The 25,785-nt window shown below is 49.8% G+C and overlaps 1 protein-coding gene across 3 annotated transcripts in view; it reads right to left on the bottom strand.

Annotated features, from left to right (window-relative positions):
- ASTN1 (astrotactin 1) overlaps nucleotides 1-23,653 on the bottom strand; it is a 252,463-nt gene extending 228,810 nt beyond the window's left edge. Inside the window, exon 1 of one of the 3 annotated variants that reach the window (XM_077332504.1) lies at nucleotides 22,985-23,653. In XM_077332504.1, coding sequence (XP_077188619.1) covers nucleotides 22,985-23,372 — 388 coding nt within the window. In that variant the 5' untranslated portion in view covers nucleotides 23,373-23,653. The remainder of the gene's footprint in view (nucleotides 1-22,984) is intronic. The other 2 variants (XM_077332503.1, XM_077332502.1) reach the window with 2 other exon arrangements.
- Between the last annotated feature and the right edge of the window lie 2,132 nt (nucleotides 23,654-25,785).

Genomic DNA, 25,785 nt, shown 5'->3' with positions numbered 1-25,785 from the left:
TCTAAAAAGCATAGGATCTCCTGTCACAGAGACATGTGTTTCTTAGGGGTGGGGGGTGCCATGATTCCAGCAGGGTATGTGCACAACACGAGGTGCTCTTTGCTAAAAGGGCTCTGCTGGAATGCTTGAGCCCAAACTGCATTCTTTTCCTTTTAAGAGAGTCCGCAGACAAGCTTATGCACAGGAGGGCTGTGTAAGGAGGAGAGGACCAAGTGGAACCTCCCGGTTCCTGCGTGCTTGGAATTTTCTATTTAGTTGAACAATGGCAGCAGCTACAGGAGGGGGAAGTAAGTAAATGAAGGTTGATATGGCACAGACTCCTCCTGCAGCGGTCTGTCTGCAACGGAAGCACCAACCTGCAGCCAAGAGGCTTGCCTCGGGGGACCATCAAGTGTCACGGAGACCCCGTGGCAACCCCCACGTGCTGCCAAGGGGAATCAGCGTCACCTCCAGGGGAGACTCTCCTCTCTTCTCCAATTTAACCAGCCAGAGGTACAACAAGATCGGTCCTGCCAGGTGAACTCAGGCACTGAAGGAGAGAGATTGGGGGGGAGAGGGTTGGAAAGGGAGAACACCTCCCTCCCCCCTCCTCTTGGAGCATGCCTTTCCCTCTGTCTTTGGGAGGGCATTACAACAGCTATTCCCAACCATTTTTGGTATGATGCCCCAGAAATCCAAATTTACTTGGTATGGTGGCCCATCCAAGGCTGTCCCAAGGTTTTGGGGAGCCACAGGAAAACAATGACCTTGGCGTTCGTCTAGCTCGGCATTCTGTTTTCTCCAATGGCTAACCAATTGGTTTCACGAAACCAACAAGCTTCCCACAAAGGGTGCATCTTTCCCTGTCGTGAACCATAAGCAAGCAGCATTCCGACATAATGCAACCTTTGCACAAGAGGTTAGACTCTGGCCGTTGATGACCCTCTCCTTCTCCATGAAGCCCTCTAATTCCACCTAAGAACTCCCCCCCCTCCCTCCTGGTAGCCACCATAACATGTTCTTCCTGATCAAGACATACATGTAATGCAGAAAAGAATACTAGCTAAAGTATGACATGGAAGAGACTGTTTCCAGGGTCATCTATTGGTTTCCAAAATACAGAAGAGAGCAATGGAAAGGGCCAGAGTTGGCCATTAGGGAGGGCTGGTCAGTGACCCCTTTGCAGAGGCTTCGTGACCTGAGTGAGTCACGACCCACAAGTTGTGAAATAGTCCATTAGAGCATGCTCTCAATGTTTGATGGGAGAAAGGGACCTGTTTGGACTTATCTTAAGCCAGCGGTTCTCAACCTTTTCTTCACCACGACCCCAACTTTGGCGGCAGCTGGTGAGATGGCAGAAGGGCATGCGTCCGGGTGGCGTGCACACACAAGCGCACAACAATCGAGGCTGGCGCCACCACCTCTGCCGCCCACACGCTGCCTCCACTGCCTTCCATGTTCCTGCTACCACCCGCTGACTCCACACACTGCCACACACCACTGCTGCCTGCCACCTGCCACCGCCGTGGTGGGCAACCCGGCAACCCCGGGGAAGGGCATTGAAGCATGGGAGAGCCTCTACAATCCTGCTTGATATATCTATGGGCCAGGAGACCTCCACCCAGAAATAATAATCTCCTCTCATATGCCTGGTGGGCAGAAATCCGTAACCCTTGCTGTGGGGAAGTTCAGTAGGGGAGCATGATTGCTGCTTTCCCCCAGTCACCCCACGTCCATACTAAGGGACGATTCTAAGTACCTGCAGTCATGCCTTCCCAGACTTGCTGCTGTATTTTTAAAAATTGGAGGCCCCCAGCAACAAAAAGCTAACCTTTGCCACCCAGGTCCTTGCCCGGAGGTGTGCATCAAACTTCTTTGCAAGTTGTGTTCTGGGAGTCCTTCAGTCTGCGGTTTGACCCCCGAGCTGCCCCACTCTGGAGAGTAATAAGTGTTGCTTGATGACCTGCATGCCAGATTCATCGTCTTCCCGAATAGATTATACGGGGGTGGGGGAAAATGACAAGACACCAGAGGGCTCCTTTGCAGAACAAAAGGTTCTCCTGCTCAGCGGGGAAGGAAAAATAATTGGAGACCAAGCAGCACAGTCAATGAGTGCCTCTTGGCCTCTTCTTCTGAGATCACAGGTGCTGCCAATGACAAATCAGCGGCCAGCAATTTGGGATACCTATGCAATCTCCAATTGTACTTCTCTGATAAATTAATGGGCAATTTTGAAGCTGCTTTGGTTTCTGGGAATTGGGACTTTGCCAATGAGAATCCTGTCATCTTCCCGCAAGGTGGGTAAGGCTCCTGAGGCAGAAGGCTGATATTTCATTCTTAGGACTGAGAACTTAGCTTGGAAATGTCGTCACCCTGTTCAGTACAAAGGTATCCTTAGAGGACAAACACTGGTGGGGGGTGGGGGACGACAGTTCTGCAAGTCAGTTTGAAATAGAGAAAGACTGGCTGGAGAAGGACTGATTGGATAGCACCTGTACTGTCACCCATCATGTTCCATGAGGCTGAGCTTATATTCTGATGATTCTGAATGTGATACTGCATGTTTTTTTTTTAAAGGGCTAGTCCGAAACATGAAGGCAAGAACAAGAATGATGACTGAATCGGCAGCATCTTAGCAGTCTGTCTGTCTGTCTGTCTGTCTGTCTGTCTGTCTGTCTGTCTGTCTGTCATGAGCTGTTGTACCAGACCGGCAGTCTGTGCAGTCCAGCACTGTTTTACTCCCACTGCCCTCAAGGGACATCAAGCAAAGGTCTCCTCCCAGCACTGCCTCTGTATACAGTGGTTTCCTTCAGTCCCCATTTATTTAGAGGCTAGCAGGTGCTGAGCATCATGTTTAAACACAGCCAACAAGACTGGCTGTGGAAGTAATTGTCATTGACCTTGCAGCCTAAACTCTGGACTGGTTTCTTTGCGTCTGATCTTAGCCTGTATTGTTGACAGTCTGCTTTAAGATTCTCCTTTGGACTTGAAGCTGTGAGTTATGTCTAACTGGTATCTGACCCTTGGAACTGTATTCTGATTAACTCTGATACCAAGAAGCTACCTCTGTCTTGTCTGCTGTGCATCTGGGATCTTCCTTATCTTCTGAAGCAGAGCATTCCACAAGGTGGGGTTCTCACTATACAGAATGTGCAGACATTGCTAGTAGCTACCAATGGACCTCTCCTCCATGAAGCTACCTACTTCCCTTTGGTGCTCAAGGCCAACCCCACATGCCCAGGCAGGGCATACAGCAATTTAATCATTTGTTGGCTAAAGAGCTACTTCCTTTTGCCCATCCTGAATCCATCAACTGCCCCGGGTGCCCCCAAGATCTAGTAATATGGGCGAGGCTTACACCAAGTGTGAAAGCACAACACAATAACCGTGCCTTACAAAGTACATTTCTGCTGTCACTACACTACAATACAGTAGCTGGGGAACTTCAGCTGGTCCTGCAACATACATAATTGCAACACTTAACACACTGGCCACAATCCAACACCGAGTAAGGGGATCGGCTTAATTTCTATCCATTTTAGCAGCGCCCTAGCTGTACGAGTTACATTTTTCCTCACCGCTTAGTCTCCGTGCCAAGAAAAGCTTCGCTCTAATTTACAGGAGTCGGTGTTCAAAGGCACTGGGCCAGAGCCATTAAAAAGGTGCCAACCCTCGCTACAAGCAAGATCTGAAACAACAACACCTGGCTAATCTTTACAAGGTCAGGCAAAGGACGATTCGTCTTTGGACATATGCATGTATTGTTCCCTTTTCTTCCCCCTTCCCCACCCCTACTGTCACTTCGGCGAATGTTCTGAGGACAGGTTAATTCCTCGTGTCACCTCCCCACTCGGACATCACAGAGCCGCAGACAGGCCCTGTCACCCTTGTCAAGCACAAGCAGCTCATTGCCGTCCTGCCAGCCAGCTGGTTCTTCAAAAGCCTCGAGGAGCTGGGCTTGTGGGAGCCGGGCCCTCTGAGGAGGAGGAGGAGGAGCAGCAGAGAGCAAGGCCGAAGACAGCCCAGCTCATTCCGAGGAGCCGCTGAAGGCAGGAGATAGTGAAAACCAAGCCCCTGCAAATTGGGGGGGGGGGTTCTTTTCCTGAGGTAAAGGATGGTTGGTGATGCAGAATCCCTCCTTCCTGTTTAAAGACCCAACAGGGAAGGATTTTTAGGGACACCTGCAGAAGACTGAATTCTGTAATGACAATAAATCAGGTCCTTCTGCTTCCCCCCCCCCTTTTTTTTCCCCCTCCATTGCCCCTGCACGAGAGTTTCTAAATCCGCTCTTTGGACTTGATTACGTTGTTGACCCATTCACTAAGCCAGGAGCAACCCTGGAACAATTCAGGGCCTCCCAGTACTGAATCCCTCCCGAAAGAGCAAGGACTATTTACCTTTATCTTTTCTGAGATCAATTCCGCAAAACAGTTTTAAAACAGAAGAAGAAGAAGAAGAGTTGGTTCTTATATGCCGCTTTTCCCTACCCGAAGGAGGCTCAAAGCGGCTTACAGTCGCCTTCCCATTCCTCTCCCCACAGCAGACACCCTGTGAGGTGGGTGAGGCTGAGAGAGCCCTATTATCACTGCTCGGTCAGAACAGTTTTATCAGTGCCGTGGCGAGCCCAAGGTCACCCAGCTGGCTGCATGTGGGGGAGCGCAGAATCGAACCCGGCATGCCAGATTAGAAGTCGGCACTCCTAACCACTACACCAAACACACCCACAACGCTCCCAGGGCTTGCCGTCTTGGGTTCCATGAACAGGCAATGCCACTAAGACAACCCCGCTCATGATCCACTAATTGGGGCTGTCGCTCCCCAATTCTGCATGAAAATGACAGCACTTGAGACAGTGTTTCTCTTCCTCCACTATGCCGGTTCCTTATTATAAGCCCAAACCAGAGCCCCACTTCCAGTGAGAAGCATAGGCCGCTCTGAAATCTGATTTCTCTGACTCCGCTCTGGTAAGGCAACTGAGTAATCGGCCTATTGTTAGGGCAGGCAAGTGTGCCTGGAGAAGTCAGCAAGGGCTGTCCAGTGTCAGAAGCCAGCAGGAGGGGCCAGGGGTCAGTGGCCCAGCATTTGCAACTACCTGTTTTTAATATTATTTATGGTTATTCATATGTTACAGATTGTTTTATGCATCGTTCATATGTTCCTGAGCCTCTGGGGAGGGCGGTATATAAAAATAACTAACTATATAAATAAATAACTATAAAATAAATAAATAAATAAATAAATAAATAAATAAATACCAGGTTCCATCCTTGGCCTCTGCATATAAAGAGAACAGGTGAGTGAAAGACCCTTCCCTGAGAACCTGGAGCAGCCTTTCTCAACTTTTTTACCGGTGAGAAACCCCTGAAACATCCTTCAGGCTTCGCGAAACCCCTGAAGTAGTGCAATCGCGCAGCATATAGTTGGGAAACATCCTGTACATGCTCATCTGGGGCCCTCCCCTACCCGCCCTCTCCAGGCCCATCACTGGGCATGTTGGGATGGTGGGGGGGAGTCAACATGACAATATCTGGTCATATCACCTGATAAATGTTTAATTAACTCCCCCCCCCCAATTTGGGGAACCCTTCCAAGGCGGTCAAGAAACTGTGATTGTGAAAACCTAAGCTAGAGAGCTGCTGCCAGAGCAGAAAATACTGACCTCAATCCTAGGCACAGGTTGTTCTCATCCCCTACTGCCTGGTTCTTTTCACTGAGGATGCTGGGGGTTGAACCGGGGACCTTCAGGTCTGCTTGATCTTCCTTCCTCTTGCTTGCCCAGTTAAAAGTGACCTGCCATTTCTTACTGGCAAACTGCTTTCCCACACACAGGGAGAGTAATGCACAGCATCCTTTTCCTTTCACGATAAGAACAACAGCCTGCAGCCAAAAAAATTAACTAGAGGAAAACCATGAAGCAGCCGTCTCCCCCACATGCCTTTCCTCTGCTCAGGAGAGCACCTGCTCGAGCCATTTATCGATTTTTTTTTTAATGGTGAGCAAAACAACCTGAGCTTCCATGTAAATTTGGCCCTGAGTCCCCCTTCCAAGAACTTGGAAGCAAGAAGCTCTATGGTTCCAAACTGGACCATTGTAATGACGTTAATAGGTCTGGGGAATTTTGCACTATTTCTGTTTGGTTTTGTTGCCGTCACTGCTGCATCCTTTCTACCTGTTTAAAAACGTGTATAAAAATCACAAATAAAAATCCTTTTTAAAATAAAGAAATAAACTGGACCACTCCTGGGACCCAGCAGAACTTTGGCTTTAACCTCCAGAGGCAGTTTGGCCAGCTCTCTCTACAGAAGAAGAGGAAGTTTTCTTACTACATGCCGAACTTATTTTCCCATTATTGCTCCTCTTTATATAGAACACAACTCCTCCAATGGCCTCAGGCTACAACTGTGGACTCAGATGGGGGAAGAGCCAATTAAGCTGGCTGCTTCCTAGAGGAAGTTAACCTCACAGAGAAATCCTCCTTCCTTCTCCATGGGCAGACAGTCCACCCCAGACACCAAAGGCCAGGGACTGCACAGATGGCCAGATCCTGATCCCGTGCCAACAGAGCAATCAGATAGCTTCACAGGGTCCCAGCGGCTCCACCTTGTTCCTGTCAGATGGGGAGAGTAGGGTCAGATAAATAAAGACAGCTTTCACATGCGCATGCTGCCTTGGCTACATAATCTTCTGCTCGGTGGCTTGACCGCTAACAATACAGGGTACCTGCCATCTGTTGACAGCTATTTCCAGAAGCTTTTTCAGCACCAGCGTTTAGCCCTAGAGCAAACGAGGAAAATAAGGCAAACAAGAGTTCCTCTGAGCATGTGTCCTGCTCGCATTCTGCACCAGCTTCTTCTGAGTCCTTGATCGGTAATTGCTAAGCTATGTGCCAAGGCAAACAAGCAAGCCACGAGAAACAAATCAATATAATGTCTAAAACCCAGAGAATTAAGCCCACACAGGAGTCTGCTTGCTGCATTTCTTCATAATACACTGCTCTGACCTAACCTGCATCCAATTAGCCTCTGCTATTCTGCCCCCCCCCCCCCAATCTCTATATTGGTGTAACTGGATGCCAAACACAGGTTCCTCTGAAGGAGGATAAGCTAAAAATACAGCAAATAAAAATGAAGTCAACTTCCATTTTTAACTCCTTGAAAAAGTGTGCCTTTAGATATCCAAAGTTGGGAGAACAAGGTCCTGTCGGCCATCTATTTAAGACTTTCTGCCTCTGGCAATGTCTCTGTTCTCCTCCCTGTTGCTCCTCCACCCAAACTCTCCTTTCTTCTGTTCCCACTGTGGCATCTTGTCCTACGCTTGGAGCAGTGTCCGCCGGCACCTCCCTCTCCTCCTCCTTCAAATGCCATCTTCCCTGCTCTACACTTTCAATTACCCAGTTTATCCTTTCCGCCTCCTCCACACCCCCTCAGCTCTTGTGCGGAAAGCCGTCCTCTCCGTCTGACCTGGCTCTCTTTATCTTTTTTACATTGTAATCCCTCTGGGCCAGGACCCTGTCATGTTTGTGTGAAATGGCGGCAAATAAACACCACACATCATCCTGAATCAAAGCCACGCTCAATGCGCACAATCAGCACGGCAAAAGGCTCTGCACAAGCAAGCCTTATTTTGTTCTCCCCCCCCCCAAAAAAAAAGTGTGCATATTTAGAGATCTTGAAAATTACAGGCAGGTGGGGGTGGGGGAGTTGTCAAAAATCCCAGGATCCTTGTTTACCCCGTGATATCCTTCTGCAGAGCCCGGTGCTAAGGACCTATGGGTTGGCATTGCGTGTGGGAAAGCTGTGGCCGGCACAGGCCGCTGCTGTGAGTTACTATGGCAACTGCATCAGGCCTTTCTGCTGCGGGGGCCTCCGCATGTTGTGCCGAGGTGGTGTCTGATTTGCAGCCTGCCTGTTTCTGCAACTGAGCCGAATAGATGCAAGAGGCAGACATGGTTATACTGAATTGGGTGGGGTGGGGGGACAGAAGGAACTCTATTGCCCCCTCTGTACTTAACAAATTCATGAATCTGCTTGATGCTGAGGCTAACCACTGGCCTGTAAGGTCTAATCTGATGGGCACTGGCTCTCCAGGGTTTCCAGCAAAGGCCTTTCATGTCACCTTGTGCCTGATCCTTTAGTTGGAGATGTTGGGGATTGAACTGCAGGCCTCCTTCATGCCAAGCTGTTCTACACACTCTGTGCTAACTCTGCACATAAGAAGAAGAAGAGTTGGTTCTTCAATGCTTTTCTATACCCAAAGGAGTCAAAATACCCAAAATGGCTTACAGTCGCCTTCCCTTTCCTCTCCCCACAACAGACACCCTCTGAGGTGGGTGAGGCTGAGAGAGCCCTGATATTACTGAAGAAGGAGAGTTGGTTCTTATATGCTGCTTTTCTCTACCTGAAGGAGTCTCAAAGCGGTTTACGTTCGCCTTCCCTCACCAAGCCAACACAATATTGGACCAGAAACATTTCATACATTCCTGCCTACTTTGTTACCAACTCACTTATGTAGATGTTTCTCACCATCTCCTATTGTCCTCCTCCCTTCCTCCATTTTGTCCTCCCAACAACCACCCTTTGAGTGGGCGAGTGATATTCTGCCTGCAAAGAAAAGCCACGCAAAAGCAGCCATGGAGCTTTGTCAGCTGCTTAACAATCTGGGCTGCCGACGAACGAGAGAACTGCTAGTTATTTCATTATTGGCCGTTAAACGATGCATTAATGAAACATAATTAATAAACCAGCATAAAACGGCAAAACATATGGAGAAATATGGTGCTGATGGACTCCTCCACAGCTATGGAATGCCTTTCCACAGACTTCCATCAAGGTCTGAACCAGTACATTTCCATGAGGGGTATAAATGTCCAAGGAAAGGATGAAGTAACTTTAATTGAAATCTTTATGAGGCATAAATGTGTGCTTTGTTTTTTTACTGCTTTGTTACAATCTCTGCTCTTCTGAGAGGGAGTGGGATAGAAATGGAACCTGAAGTTGGCAGCTCTGGGTTGGGAAATATCTGGCAATTTGGGGGTTGGGCCCCGAGGAGGGTGGGGTTTGGGGAGGGGTTTCTATGGGATATGCAATAGAATCTAATTTCCAAAGTGGCCATTTTCTCCAGGTAAACTCATCTCGGTCACCTGGAGATCGGTTGTCATAGCAGGAGATCTCCAGCTGCAACCTGGAGGTTGATAACCCTAATCTAATTAAATAGCATTAAACCCCAACACGGGATACTGAAGGATGTCGACAAGCGAAGAAGAAGAAGAAGAAGAAGAAGAAGAAGAAGAAGAAGAAGAAGAAGAAGAAGAAGAAGAAGAGGAAGAGGAAGAGGAAGAGGAGGAGGAGGAGGAGGAGGAGGAGGAGGAGGAGGAGGAGGAGGAGGAGAAGAACTGTTTCTTATATGCTGCTTTTCTCTACCCGAAGGAGTCTCAAAAGGCTTACAGTCACCTTCCCTTTCCTCTTCCCACAACAGGTAGGGAGGTAGGTGAGATTGAGAGAGCCCTGATATTACTGCTTAGTTGGAACAGCACTATCAGTGCTGTGGCGAGCCCAAGATCACCCAGCTGGTTGCATGTAGGGGAGTGCAGAATCAACCGGCTCTATCGGGAAGCTGATAGAGGTTTGTGGAACCTCAAATGGATAGAAAGGATTGTTTTCTTCCTGTCTCTTAAAACTGGAATATGAGGTCAATGAATGTAGCTGACTGGCAGGATAACAAAAGAAAACTAGCTAATTTTTTTTTTTACAATATTGATGTAAGTGATGATCACTGCCTTGTAAGACTTTAAAGGGGCATTTAACTCCTAGAGAAAGGTCTGTTTTGTGGCTATGAACCATGATAGCTAAATGGAACCTCCCTGTTCTCGGGAAATATGCCTCTGGAGAGGTAAATAAAAGGTAAGAGCGGTTGACTTCATGCTCTGCTTTTGAGATCCCAAGAGCATCTGGTTAGCCACTAGGAGAAAAAGGATGTCAAAATATATGGCCCCTAGTTGGCCGTGAAACTCACATCAGAGTGACCTTTCATTAGCTAAGTTCAGACATAATGTAAAACCATGATGTAATTAAACTTCAGTTTATGTGGCTGCCTGAATGCAGACTACCTCTCTAACAATGGCCCGGAAGGTTCCACCAGGGAATGCTAACGCGCATGCGCAGCAAATGCGCGCATGTGCGTTTGCGTCACCGGCGTGCCGGCGGCCACACCTGCCTCTTCCCCTCCCTCTCGCAGCGAGAAGCTAGCCAGGCCTGGCGAGCTTCTCGCTGTGGGGGGCGGGAGGCAGGCGCGGCTGCCGGCGGCCTGGTACTATGGCCTTCACGGCCCGATACCGGGCCACAGACCAGGGGTTGATGACTCCCGCTCCAGATGTCCGTGGAATACAATTCCCATGAGCCCCTGCCAGTATTTGCTGGCAGGGGCTCATGGGAATTGTAGTCCATGAACTTGTGGAGGACCACAGGTTGACTACCCCTGCACTATACTAAATGATTCACAAATTTTGCTGTGTTCTATACTACTGTGTATAGCTTAGGAAACACGAATTGTGCTATGAAATTCTGGCATAATTTAATGTGTCCATATTTGTGCTTGGCTTCCATTCTTTTTCAGACTTCTGGTTGGCCCTACGACCCTAATTCTAGTGCATTGTTCATTAATATCCCATAGTGCCGATTGTACTGATGCACTCAACACAATCTACCTCGAGTCCTAGTGAGAAAGGCAGACTATAATTAATGCAAATTAAGCAAATTAATTAAATTAATGCAGAGTTACTCCGCTCTAAGGCCACCGAAATCACCGGGTTTCAGCAGCAATAACTCTACGCCAGATTGTCTGCAAGTACAGTTAAAATAAACCTTGATTCCAAATTAGGTCTAAATCAAGCCTTGTCTGACCTCGGAGGGCTCTTTTAGCATTCTTATTGTAACCACTCTCTTCCCCACCAACCCGAACTGGCGGGAGAACGCTGGTTATTAGAGATCAGCCCTGCCTGCTCCTTAGAAGGCCAGATCCTGAAGATGAAACTCAAATACTTTGGCCACCTCATGAGAAGGAAGGACTCCCTGGAGAACAGCCTAATGCTGGGAGCGATTGAGGGCAAAAGAAGAAGGGGACAACAGAGAATGAGGTGGCTGGATGGAGTCACTGAAGCAGTAGGTGCAAACTTAAATGGACTTCGAGGAATGGTAGAGGACAGGAAGGCCTGGGGGATCATTGTCCATGGGGTCGTGATGGGTCAGACACGACTTCGCACCTAACAACAATAACAACAAGATATGGGTATACTACACTAGCACACTGTGTGGTCAGATGCCCTGTGGAAGATCTCCTGCTTGAACCCCTTGTCCCCTGATTGTGTAGAATGGACTACTACGGGGACAAACAGAGGAGACTAGAAGTTATGTCATTATACTGTGGGATGCTCTAACACAGGGGAGGCCCCACTGTAGCTCTCCAGATGTCCACAGACTACAATTACCATGAATCCCTGCTGTGCTGGCGGGGTCTCATGATAATTGTAATCCATGGACATCTGGAGAGTCACAATTTAACCACCCCTGCTCTAGCATTTTGATATGATTTGATTTTTATACCGCAACACACCCCTGGCCCAGCTCAGGGCGGTGTCCCATAACACCCAGAAATACAACAGTAGCAGTTAAAATGAGATGTAAATTTTTTAAAATCACGTGTTAAAAAGTTAAAACAAATAGTGGCGTTCAAGCTTAGAATGGCTACATCAGCAACCCTGTTTCCAGAAGCCTTCCTGATTTCACCAAGCCAGACTCCCCATAAAGTTTCCCATAAAGTTTTTCCCCATAAAGTTTCTGGGAAATCTAGAGCAGGGGTAGTCAAACTGCGGCCCTCCAGATGTCCATGGACTACAATTCCCAGGAGCCCCTGCCAGCAAACGCTGGCAGGGGGCTCCTGGGAATTGTAGTCCATGGACATCTGGAGGGCCGCAGTTTGACTACCCCTGTCCTAGAGTGTCATGCAACGTGATTGTATAACTTCTAGTTATACAGCCAGAAATGACATCGTAGCATTACACAGCCCTACTAGCACATGGTGCCCCTTGTTTAATACCATCCCTACAGGATGTGGCAGAAGCAAGATGTGGATGGAAGCCCCTAGCCAAAGGATTTTTCTGTTCTTTCAGTATTTGTATTTGTATTTGTATTCCGCCTTCCCCAAAGGCTGAGGGTGATTCACATAGAACAGAACAGGAACAATACAACACTTAGATTAATAATGAATGAAGTAAAACAACAAGCAACATGGAACCGTAGAAAAATGTGGGAAGCATTAAATTAACTCATACTGATAGCCCAGTAACTTTCTAACTTCATTCTTAACTTCCAGAAACAAAGATAACAATTTTAAAACAAAAACAAAACCTGGGAAGAACAGAAGGCTCAAGCACAATATAAATAAAAGGAAGAACATATCTTACGCCTTGGCAGGTAGGGGGTCAATTATGGGTGGCTATGAACTAGTCGTTGCTTGGAGCTGACAGCAAGATGGCAATTAGACTCTCAGCCGCCAATGGCGCCTAGCAAAAAGCGGAGACAGTTGTGTATTTATAACACCTGTTCTGATGCCGCTTGAGAACCATCCCCTCTTCTCTGCCTGTCATAGTTTATATTGATCGACTCCACAACAGCCTGTTCTTCATTGGCTTCAGAAGCAGAGGGAATAAGTAAACTCCCCAAACAGCCCTAGAAAAGAGGGGGGGGGGCATTGCTCCCACCTTTCCGGGTATCGCTGAAAGATCTGCAAGCTCTAGGGATGTCAAAACAAGAAAACCGCACCAGGAATCTTTAACCTTCAACTCCTTAAGAGACTACCAGTGACCAGAAAGAAGGCAGCTATTTTTCGTGTTGGTTTTTGGTATATTTTTGAGGGGAGGGGGATGCTTAAACTCTCTCGGGGGCGTTGGCCAGATGAGACCATATAAATGCAGTAAGCGAATCGAGCAAACTTAATGAGGTTTGATCTCGCCCAAATCCACTTGGCAGGCTTTACTCTCTGGGCTGGCAGTCGGTGGTGGAGGAAGATGCCTTGGCATTCTGGGCCCCTGACAGCGCATTTATACGGATGGTCACTGGAGTCGAGACACAATTGTCACGACTCAGAGACTCCGCAAAAGTGCCAGCCCCGGAACAGCAATTGCGTTACATGCGCCAAATATATCATCAGACCTTAACCTCTCCCAGCTCTCTCTGAACGGGATGTTTTGGGTTCTTGCTCCACATCTGGAGGGAGGCTACATCTGAATTCCAATTCTCTGTAGAGGAGCAAAAGATGGACACTCTGCCATTTGTGCCTTGCGTTAGGCTTTGAGGCCGCGTGGTGGGGAAGCACGATGCTGGATTAAATCCAGCAGGCCTTTGATGCCCATTAGTTTAGCCATCAAGTCACAATTGAATCAGTGTGATGCTGTCTGGTTTTCAGAGGTGGTTTGACATAATCCGTCTCTGCACAGCAACTCTAGATTTCCTTGGTGGTGTCCCACCCCGGCCCTAAATGAGGCTGAATGTGCTTAGCTTCCAAGATCTGATGAGATCAGGTTAGCCTGGGCTCTTATGTACTCCAATCACGCCACCTCCTTTTTCAAACAAATCACAATCTGCTGACACATTCTGAACTTCCAAACTAGAGCTGGAGTTGGTTTTTATATCCTGCTTTTCACTGACCGAAGGAGTCTCCAACGGCTTACAATTGCCTTCCCTTCCTTTCCCCGCAACAGACACCCTGGCAGGTAGGTGGGGCTGGGAAAGCTCTGACAATTCTGCAAGAAGAGCTCTAAGAGAGAACTGTGACTAGCCCAAGGTCACCCAGCTGGCTGCATGTGAAGGAGTAGGGAATAATAGCCAGCTCTCCAGATTAGATGTCACTGCTCTTAACCACTACACCAAGCTGGCTATGGTTTGCGTTTGAGCTCTGAACCAGCACAGAAAACCACAAACTGTGATTTGCCATTCTGGTTTGAAAAAGCCCCGTCTGGCTGTGGCACTTTCTTGAAAAGGGGACAGAAAAGTGTCAGAGAGCACCTGTGTTCACAGGACCAATTTGGGGACCTCTGAATTAGTTTGATCTTAATGAACCTGTAGCAGCTGCACCACACCAGTGCATGTGGAGTTCACAGAACTGAAAACTTCTGCGTGAAAAACTCCCTGCACACAGAAAGTTAGCTTCTAACCCAGCCTTCTCCCTTACAAGCTTCTTTTCTGTATGCAGGGAGAGTTACTTGTGCATGTGTGTGTGGGCACGCATGAAAAGGAGCATACACACATGGCAAGTCACAGCCAGAAAGAACTAGGCCTATGTTTTCCAGCAATTCAGCATGGGCAAAGAAAGATACAGTGGTATTCAAGAGAGCTGAGCCAAATGTTCAGGTACTTTTTCGTGGAACTTGCCAGGGGGGAAGGGGAGGAGACACAGGTGCACATGAGGTGAAAAGGAGGATGGAGAGGACGGGGCTTGGCCCTGCAGATCTTTCTGCAATTGGAATGCAGGAGGCAAGGCACAAGTAGTGGGACTGCACAACACTGACCACACGGAAGTTTTGATGGATAGCTGAGGATTGGAGACAGAAGACGAGCAGAATGTAGATGATCAGAAGGTATTGCAATGTAATAACCATTTGGGGAGGGGGGGATGGAATAATTGACAGGGAGGGTAGGTGATGCTGCAGCGACTACAGGAGCCTGCATGCCGTGTTCCTTGAAAGGCTGACAATCATTTTTTTACCTCAGGAAACAGGCAATTGTCACTCAGGAATTTGGGAGGGGTGTGTAGGTGTGCACGGAGCCACAGATCCCACCTCCCCATGTTGTTTTTGCGAGGCGCTTGCATTGCCACCGCACACAAAGAGCATGGGAGCCATTGTGGCACACAGACCCAGACTCTCTTCATTTGGGTGTGAAACCCAAAACTCAGCTCCCCAGCTAGGAAGCTGTACTTCCCAGATGCATTCTGGGAGCTCCAGACTTCCGAGATGTGCAGAATGCAGAAGACGGGGACTTGGAGCATTCCCGCCACTTCTTTTCCCTGACCTGAAAGAGAACTGCCACGCTCTACTCTGAGTGACAGAGCCATATGTCCCTTGCCCCAATGGAGCAACTAGCGCTCTCAGGCTTTCAGGTTTAGGAACATGGCGCAGCAGGTGGGAAGTCTACATCCCCCTCTCCCTGCAGCCTGTCAAATTGTTTCAAAGAGGTTTCGTGCATACCTGTAACCCTTCTTGTGGAAAACATAATGTGCAGTCAGGTCTCCTCAGATTTAAAAGTCCACTATGAGGGCCTCAGGAAAGTCATAAACGCTCCTCTTTCACAGGGGGATCTTTTTTTTTTTAGATTAGAGCTCCGTGTTGACATCCTCAGAGAGAATATATTATGTCAGTGAGGAAACTGGTTATTCTTCTCCCAGACAGGACACCTACACATCTATCCTCTCATTTGTCTTTTCTCCCACCCTTCCTCCAAGACACTCAGAGCAGCGTACACAGTTCTCCCCTCCTCTGCTTCATGTTCACAACAGCCCTGTGAGGCAGGCTAAGCAGAAAGCTAATGAAGAAGAAGAGCTGGTTTTGATACCCTGCTTTTCTCTACCAGAAGGAGTCTCAAAGCACCTTACAGTCACCTTCCCTATCCCCACAACACTCTGTGAGGAAGATAAGACTGAGAGAGTTCTGACAGGACTGCTTGGTCAGAACAACACTATCAGGGCTGAGACAAGCCCAAGGTCACCCAGATAGCTGAGGTCATCTAGCAAATGTTATGGCTGCCTGGAGAGCTGAATTAAGTCTCCCCACCCCATCCTTATTCAACCCTCTAACTACTGCTCCACTCGGCTCTCTGGCTGGCTCTCATTTAGCTGGAATGTAGGCATTTTGAGGCTGACAAAATCCCTCACCGTAGTCCCTACCATTTTTAAAGAAGAGGAAGAGCTGGTTATGTATACCCCGCTTTTCACTACCTGAAGGAGTCTCAGAGGCTTACAAACACCTTTCCCTATAACAGTCACCTTGTGAGGAAGGTGGGGTTGAGAGAGCTCTGACAGAACTGCTCTGTGAGAACAGCTCTAACAGGACTGTATCTGGCCCAAGGTCACCCAGCTAGCTGCATGTGGAAGAGAAGGGAAATCAAATCTGATTCTCCAGATTAACGTCCACTGCCCTTTAACCACTACCCAGTGCTGGCTCTCCCCTAGTCGGTGACTGGCAGTCTTCAAGCCTTTTAGCAGCATTGTCGGCTCGAACAATCAAACGCTGCATGTGTGAAGGGAAAAGAAACTTTGAATGGAGAGGGGAGATGTTCAGCAGGAAAAAAAATGATAGAGGGAGATGTGAAATCTCCTCTCTCTACCTGGGTCCCCAAAGGCAGAATGTGCCCTCTGCCAGATGCCTTGTATGAAAAGAACCAATGTGGAAAGTTTGGTCCTGATAAGGGTAACAGTGTGGCTCTATGGGCAGAAATGGGCCTGCAGACACACCTCTTCCCCATCCCATGCCAAATCAGGCATCCGCGCTCGGTACTCTATTAATGGAACTTCCAGTGTTGTGTCAAGTTTGACCAAATTACAAATGCACTCACAAGATAGAAAGCAGACCCAAACACTACAATTCTCCTCAAGGAGAAAGAGAAATTTTTCTCAACTAGTTGAAATAATTTCTGGGGCTCCTCAAAGCCTTCTTCCTGAGGTGCCAGCTTTCATTATTTTCAGCATTATGCCACAAAAACTTCATTCAGTCTCAAAAAGTTAACACAATTGAAGTTGGAGCGAAGGCATTAAAAGCAATGGGATGCATGCAATAAATAATACAATAGACTACAGTGTCCTTATAATAGTGTCTTCCTCAGTCGTTCTGTTATGCTACAGTTTTGCCTCCATGTGGGTTACAAAAATGAGAAGCATGCATAGTGGATGGGAGATGCAGTTCTGGGTAGCAGTGTGTGTGTACATGAGATCTTGGGGGTACTTGTGGACTGTAAGCTAAATATGAGCAGACAGTGGGATGTGGCAGTAAAGATGGCAAACACAATCTTGGGCGTATCAACAGAGGCATCACATCAAAATCGCAATATGTCATAGTCTCACTGTATACCGCATCGGTCAGACTGCACCTGGAGTACTTTATGCAGTTCTAGAGGGACGTGGACAAAATTGAGAGAGTGGAGAGGAGAATGACGAGGATGATCTAGGGTCTATGGTCCAAGCCCTATGAGGAAAGGCTGAGGGACTGGGGAATATTCAGCTTGGAGAAGAGGATGTTGAGAGGGAACATAATTGATGTCTTCCAAGTATTTGAAAGGTTGTCACTTGGAGGAGGGCAGGGAAAGGTTCCTGTTGGCAGCAGAGGAGAGGACCCGCAGTCATGGGTTTAAACTACACGTAGAGCAATATCATCTAGTTATAAGGGAAAAAATTTCACAGAGCAGCTCCCCCTCACTGGCAATCTTCCAGCAGCGGTTGGATAGTTATGTATCATGGAGGGATGCTGTAGGCTGATCCTGCATTGAGCAGGGGGTTGGATTAAAAAGGTAAAGGTAAAGGTATCCCCTGTGCAAGCACCGAGTCATGTCTGACCCTTGGGGTGACACCCTCCAGCGTTTTCATGGCAGACTCAATATGGGGTGGTTTGCCAGTGCCTTCCCCAGTCATTACCGTTTACCCCCCAGCAAGCTGGGTACTCATTTTACCGACCTCGGAAGGATGGAAGGCTGAGTCAACCTTGAGCCGGCTGCTGGGATTGAACTCCCAGCCTCATGGGCAAAGCTTTCAGGCGGCTGCCTTACCACTCTGCGCCACAAGAGGCTCTACAGGGGGTTGGATTAGATGGCCTATATGGCCCCTTCCAACTCCATGGCTCTATGTAATTACGGTCCTCATCTGGATAGCCCAGGCTGGCCTAATCTCCCCAGATCTCAGATGCTAAGTGGGGTCAGCCATGGTTAGTATTTGAAAGGGAAACCATTATGGAAACCCAGCAATGCTATGCAGGCGCAGGCCCTGTCAAATCATCGGTTCATCTCTAGTTTAGAAAACCGTATGGTCCCAGGGTCATCATGAGTCAATTGCACCTTGATGGTGCTTTCCACCTCAATCAAACTGGTAGAACCATTGGTGAAAACCAGATCAGGGATATGTTTGTGGGCAGAACATTCGTGTCCATAGAGATGCAGAGGACAGTCAAAAACAAGGTGTCTTGAATTTGGCAAAGGGCCTTCTGCATAGTTGTCAAATTGAAGTTCCAATGAACCCTTCGCCCACTAAGGAACTCCTGAATTTTCTGAACTCTTCTAAATTACGTTTTATGTGCAACTTCACTGAGAGTGCTAGTCAGACTCCATTGGACTTCTCCAATGACCTTGCATGAACTGAGAATGCCATTCTGTGAGCGCACGCAAAAGTTTTCCAGCAGCTGCACTTCCCAAGGGGAATTTTCTTTCATGTAGTTCAAGTCCACCGTTACTCAAGTCTGGTTCCAGATCTCTGGCCATTGCAGATATGCCCGTCATCTCTGCTCCTAGCAGTGGCAACCAGGAATAGTCCAAGCCCCAAAGAGGCTGTGGCTTGTCCCCAGCTGGGAACACTGTAGATCTGAGAAGCAAAGCTCATTACTTCCCTATCAGGTTGAAGGGCAAGCACCCACAGAGGACCTGTGCATTGTGTTGTCCGCCCAGAAGCCAGGTAATTGGCTTGAGCAGACCCCCTAGCTTGGATTTGCTGGTCTTCTCACTGAAGAATCACTAATAACCTTCTAAGGCAGCGGTCCCCAACTAATCACTAATAACCTTCTAAGGCAGCGGTCCCCAGTCCGGGGACTGGTCCCGGTCCATGGATCAGTCGGTACCGGGCCGCAGCTCCTCCTCGTCCTCCTCCCCGGTTACTGCCTCGGGGGCTGCCCTGCCACTCTGCCACTGGCTCACCTTTGGTGCTCTCCAGCTGTGAGGCCCCTACAAGTATTTCTTTGTACTATCACTTTCCTGGATGGTAGGAGATATCAAAAAGCAGCTTCCAATGAGCACGGAGCCTTTGGAGAGAGATGAACGTACCATACAGGGCTGCCAGAGTACAAAGGAGAGGCCGGCAGAAGGGCTTGAACAACAAATGTACAGTGACATCCTACACATGCTGCTAAGTTTGGTGTAGTGGTTAGAGAGCCAGTTTGGTGTAGTAGTTAGAAGTGCGGACTTCTAATCTGGCGAGCCAGGTTTGATTCCCCGCTCCCCCACACGCAGCCAGCTGGGTGACCTTGAGCAGTAATATCAGGGCTCTCTCAGCCTCGGATACCTCACAGGGTGTCTGTTGTTGGGAGAGGAAAGGGAAGGTGAATGTAAGCAGCTTGGAGACTCCTTCTGGTAGAGAAAAGCAGCATATAAGAACCAACTCTTCTTCTTCTTCTTCTAGATTAAGGAGGTAACTCCAATTTGTATGGCTATGAGGAACCCCTGAAATATTTTTCAGGCTCCAAGTAGCCCCAGAAGTGATGTCAGCTGGCCACGCCTCCCTGCCACACCAAAGGAGGATGGGGGGGGGGGGAGTGGCCAATTCCTTTCTTTCACAGCAATGCTGGGAATAGTGTGCAGCTGAGTCCATTAAGGCAGGATATAGAAGAAAAGACAGGGAGCCCTTGGGGAGCTCCAGGGAGCCCTGGTTGGGAATCCCTGTTCTTGAGTGTCATGGATGGTTTAGGCGAATCCAGCATTGAGCAGGGGGTTGGTCTAGATGGCCTGTATGGCCTCTTCCCTCTCTAGGATTCTAGGATCCTTACCAAGCTCAGGTGGAAAGTCAAAGGGTGCAGTGAAGAGTAACAGACAGAGATGTGGGAGCAAACATTGCTCAGCCATACAGGTCACCGATAATCTTGGGCCAGCGATGCTCTCTATCCTGAGCTCCACAGAATGAGCTGGGAACGGAATACATTCAATACAGGATGGGGACTCCTCTAGCAGGTGTGGTTGGTCAGCAACGCTCTGTAAGCACGACCCTAGGGAAGCTGTTGATGGGATGCAAGCAGGGCAGGTGGTAGTCCGGCAATGCGTGGTTGGTGTGCACCAGAGATATTTTGCATGAGCATGCGGGGGATGACCGATTGCAGGAATTTTTTAGGAGGAAGGGTGAGGCATGCAGGGAGAGTGAGGGGCAATGCTTCCCATTGTTGTGTGTGTGTCATGTGTCGTCAAGTCATGGTTGATTTACAGAAACCCCAGCAAGGCGCTTTGAAGGCAAAGGAGTCACGCTGCCATGGCCTTCCTTTCTCTCGTTGCTATACCCAGGGAAAATATGCGGGTGCATGGCACAGATTCATCCCTGCTGAAAATAGCGCATGCCATGCACCAGGCTGTTTAGGAGCTGCATGGGTCACTGGGGCATGCATGGCGGAACTGGAGCTTGTGCACTGCACAATCGAGTCACTTACAGCAACTCTGGGGCAGAGATTCCCAACCAGGGGTCTGCAGGAGCTCTGAAGGGGTTCTGTGGCCTTTCCCCTCCTGCCTTGATGGGCTGGGCCACAAGCTTTGGAGCTGGCCACTTACATTGCTTCCCTTTCCCCCTCCCAAGCAGGTGAGTGAGTTCTCTCATGTTTCTGCGGCTGAGAGGGGGTGGGGACTGCATGACTATGCCTGCCTTAAACCACCTCCTGTCTCTCACCTCCTCAGTCCTCCTCGAGCATGCCTGGGCTGAATCTGCACGGAGCTTTTATTTAATCCCAGGTGGATTCAGTCCCTGCCATCTCCACTGAATGCGATTTCCATTTTGATTTTGTCCGATTTAAATTTTCTCTCTGCAACAAGCAGGATTGATCCGGAGTGACCCTACCTTTTCCCTGTAATATCCTGGAGTGGATATAACTCTCAATATTTGAAAAATCAGCAGGAGAAAGCATGCAGCTCTCTGCCTGTTCCAAACTTGCTGCTGAGCCTCCGTTGTAGAGAAGCCCTGATTGGCCAAGGCTTCAGTTCAAAGGCTTCCTTGTTCCCAGGCTGCAAGCTTGCCTTAAAGGGGAAGCCCTAACTTCTCTCAGCAGAAGCTACATAAGCCCTAACTTCTCTAGGTAGAGATTTGCCTCTTGGTTTTTTTCTCTCACCTCTGCTGTCTCCAATCCTCTTCCCGCCCTCCTTCAAGAAAATAAAGAGGCTCCTGCTGTGCTTAGCCCCCCCTTTTCTGAGCTTCCCTAACCATGTGCAGAACACTTTTCTGTTTCAATGGGGGGGGGGAATAGAGGAAGACCCAAGTTCAAATTGATCTGGATTCAGCAGGATCCACAACGGAATAAACAAAGTAAGTGCAGAATCAGCCCTGGTATTCCTCGGTGGTCTCCCTTCCAAATACTAACCAGGGTCAACCCTGCTTAGCTTCCAAGATCTGACAAGACTGGGCTCCCCTGGGTCATCCGGGTCAGGGAAAGGGTGGGATAAAATACCATAAATAAATACATGCCCGATCACAGTTAGAAAAGGTCATGCTTTGCTGCTGACTTCAGGAAATATTTTTGCACGTGACTGCCATGTGTAAGAGGCCTCTGTGTACATGCAATCGACGTATGCTACAACTGGTTACAGTGATATAGGTACTATGCTATCACAGGTTGGATGCACACCTGCTGCATGGAGGGCAAGTCACCCGTGGTAGGCCTAAAGCAGTGGTTCTCAACCTTCCTAATGCCGCGACTCTTTAATACAGTTCCTCATGTTGTGGTGACCCCCAACCATAAAACTGTGCAAGTGTTCCTTCGCAGAAATTAAACCAAAACTGATGGTGGGAAGATCCATTGTTCATAATTGTATATAAATTGGGTTTTTCCTGGGGTTTCCCAGTTCAGCTCTGCTGTGGGGCGAGACATAACCCAAACATTTGTGGGGACTACAAGGAGAAGTGAAGATCTAAAAGAGCACGGACAGAAAGCATGGGAATCTGCATGCAGGTGAAGTCATGCGTGAGGTTGCAATGTTGTTAAACATGGCTGAGGACCGCACAGATGGGAACATGCTGACCTGTCAAGTCTCCTGCCTGTCACGTCTACACGAGGCAGGGAAGTCTAGTAAATGAGAGGTTGAAGGCTGACAACTTGGTGTAATGGTTGGAGTCAAGACCCAGGTTTGGATCGCACCCCCCCCCCCCTTATACAACTTTGTTGAGTGACCTTAGCTCAGTCATTCTGTCTCAGCGTAGCCTCCCTCACAGGGCTGTTGTGAGAGCAAAGTTAGCAGCTCTGGGTCCCCGGTGGGGAGAAAGATGAGGAATAAACAAACAGAGAAATAAAATAAAGGTTGTCCCTGGAAGACTGGGGGCTAGATCCAAACAAAGTAGGAGTCAGACTTGGTGTCATTTGAGGAAAGCTGGTCAGTGTGATGCGGATGTGAGGACGGAGAGACCGACAATGGCATGTCCCCTTTGGTCACCAGCAGGAGCTGAGGGGGTCTGGTTGCCAGATCCAGGTTGGGAATCTCCTGGAGATTTGGGGATAGAGCCTGGGGAGGACAAGGACCTCAGTGGGGTAGAAGGTGACAAAGCATCCATTTTCTCCAGGGGAACTGACCTCTGTGGTCTGGAGATGAGCCAGGATCCCAGGTGATCCCAGGGCCCACCAGGAAAACAGATGAGCCAGGATCTCATGGTCTCCCCTGCCCCAGAAACCATTCCTGGTGCTTAACCTCAAATCGCCTGTCCCATTCCTTCTGGCCCTTCAGGCCGGCCCTGAAATGTGGCCCCATCACAGCGCCCCGTTTGCTGGGGCCCCATCTCAAGCAGGTTTTCGCGGACCGGCTCCTGGCCTAGGGCCTGCGGCTCGTCTGGAGTCAGCCCGGAAGAAGGAGGGAGACCCGCGAGGGACGCACAGCTCCTGCAGGCCCCACGGCGACGGGCCCCGAAGGCTGCCGCGGCTCTGCAGCCGGGCGCCTCGGGGAGAGCGGCGGCGGGGAGGAGGGGACGGCGGCGGCCAGAGGGAAGGGGGCGGGGGTGGCAGAGGCCCCGATCCCGGCCCGGGACTCACCCAGCACGAAGTAGGGCAGCTCGGTGTTCTCCAGGTCGTCGACCACCACCATCTCGCCGGGGAAGTCGTTGCGCACCGAGAAGAGGAGCTTGGGCTCGGAGGCCGACGGGCTGTGCATGATGCTCAGGTCGTTCTCGCGCAGGAACGGCAGCGCCGACACCGTGATGCTCTTCAGCTTGCACTCCATCTCCTTGGACGCGTCCCCGTCCGCCTCGGCCGGCCCGGACACCGCCCCGCCGCCAAGGCCGCCGCCACCGCCGAGGCCGCCACCGCCGCCGGCCCCGTTGGCGGCGGCGGCGGCCGTGGCCCGGGCGGCCGGCAGGCAGGCGCAGCAAGCCAGCAGGATGCAGCAGCAGCAGCAGCAGGCGGGCAAAGCAAGCAAAGCCATCTTGCTGCGCCCTTGCCTGGCAGGCGCCGCGGAACTGGCCGAGGGGGCGGGAAGAAGAGCCGCGATGCAACCAGGCGGCGGCGGCGGCGGCGGCGGCGAGGGGCGCTTTGTCTGCAAAGGAGGGCGGGCGACCGGGGGGGGGGGGATCAGCGCGGCGGGTCGCTCTCTCCCGGCCTCTCGGCGCTCGCCTCCTTTGCAGCGCCTTCCCCGGCTCGCTCGCTAGCTCGCTCGCTCCCGCGCTCTTCTTCGCCACCCGCCGGCCTTGGCACCGGGCTTTGGGGAGGCGGGAGGGACGGCTGGGGCTGGATCCGGGCCCCTGGTTCCCTCGGGAGGCAGTGCAGGAGGGGCGGCCCCTTTGGAAAGGCGCAGGCGGGAGGGGGGGGGGGGCGGCGGCAGCGAGGGAAAACCCTGCGGGGGGTGTCCAAGGGATGGGTGGGATACGCGAAGTCCCTTCCGGGAAGCCCACTAAGCAAAGCCTGGAGGCAAAGGTACACTGCCTCTGAAGGTGGAAGCTCCATTTAACTGTCCTCCGCGGACGTGTCTGTCAAAGACAGGCTCCAGCTAAGGCAATGGCCACACACCCACACGCGTCTCTGTCCCTCTCTATTTCATCTGTAACAGGGGTGCCCAAACTATGTCACGTGCTGTTGGGAAGCATGGTAAAACTACATCTCTATCTGTCTCTTTCTCTCCCTAGCCCTCTAGGTCTGTATGGAAACACTCAGAATAGCTTTGAAGCCCAAAATTCTAGATGGGTTAACCAGGTTCTGCCCTTGCAGCAAAATCATGTCATCCATTGGTGCCTTAAAAACCATGTATTTATTTATATCTCACTTTTCTGGTCATTAGGGGCCTCGGAACAGCTAACGTCATTCTCTCCTTACTTATATCCTCACGACAATCCTGTGAGGTAGCTAAAGCTGACGGGGTATGACTGGTTCAAGATTACCCAACAAGCTTCTTTGGCTGAACCTGGGTGTCCCAGATGCTAGTCCAGGGGTAGTCAAACTGTGGCCCTCCAGATGCTGGCGGGGGCTCATGGGAATTGTAGTCCATGGACATCTGGAGGACTGCAGTTTGATCACCCCTGTAGGGATTTCCAACCAGGGTTCCAGGGTGCCCAGGAGTTACATGAGAGTTCCTTGGGGGCGGTATATAAACGTAATAAATAAATATAAATAAACAGCTGTGTTATGGGATCACCAAGAGTCGGACATGACTGAATGGCTTATGGCAACAACAACCAATTGGGGGCCCCCAAACTTCAGAATGTTATTCTGATATAGACAGTTTCTTCATGGAACAGGTTAATACTGACCGCTTGCTTGAACCCCTTGTTTCTTTGGAATGGCCACAGGAATACAAACTCCCTGTGTCCAGGAGGAACCCATGCAGTCCCATGAGGCTGCCTAAAATTCGGAACACTTCTTTATCATGATTTGGTCAATACAGAGAATGTTTCTCCAATGCTTTAAAAGAACAAACAGAGCATTTACAATTCTCTTGGTGTAGTGGTTAGGAGTGTGGACTTTTAATTTGGCTAGTGGGGTTTAATTCCGCATTCCCCCACATGCAACCAGCTGGGTGACCTTGGGCTCGCCACAGCACTGATATAGCTGATCTCACAGAGCAGTAATATCAGGGCTCTCTCAGCCTCGCCACAAGGGTGTCTGTTGTGGGGAGAGGGAAAGCATCTATAAGCCGCTTGGAGACTCCTGCTGGTAGAGAAAAACGGCATATAAGTACCAACTCTTTTTATTCTACTGCTTCCAGTTTATGGACAGCATTCATTTATATAATTACTAGCTTCAAAGCCCATTCCTAAGAACAGGCCTTGAAAGGGTCCCCTCCCCAGACCCATGGCCAGGCAGTTTAAGGTGGCCTTGGGCGGCAGCTCGCAGCCAAATCAAGTGGAGCGGGTGGGGGCTGGGCAGTTCATTAGCAGGGCCGAGGCAGAGCTCTTTAGCAGTCAGCTAGTCAGCTCCTTAGCAGTCCTTAATGAGCAGTCAGCAGGCCGGGAGGCCCTCCTCAGCAGGCCCACCCTAGCAGGCCAAGAGGCCCTCATTAGGAGGGCCTCCAGGACGATCCTTTGGCCAGGGCCTCTCCCCTGACCTGCTGCTGCTTCCAGGCACTGAGGTGTCTGAAAGCAAAGAGGCTAGAGTCCAGGGACGGTGGGTGGGAGCCGCAGGGGCAGGGCCAATCAAGGCAAAGCTGGCTGCACCCTGATTGGCCCTATTCCAACTTGGACAGCCGGACATGTCCCACCCCCTAGGCTTTTTCATAAATATATAAAGGAACAACAATGGATAAGGATTTATTATAGACAATATTTATATCTTTTTTATCATATTGTGTCTTTCAAACAGTTTGTATGACAAGCATCATTACTTGGATCTCTGTAGAACCATGAAGA

This window comes from Paroedura picta, chromosome 4 (genome assembly GCF_049243985.1).
Source record: "Paroedura picta isolate Pp20150507F chromosome 4, Ppicta_v3.0, whole genome shotgun sequence".
Taxonomy (NCBI): domain Eukaryota; kingdom Metazoa; phylum Chordata; class Lepidosauria; order Squamata; family Gekkonidae; genus Paroedura; species Paroedura picta.
Note: the sequence above shows the minus strand (reverse complement) of the source record. Positions and strands in the feature narration are given on the sequence as shown.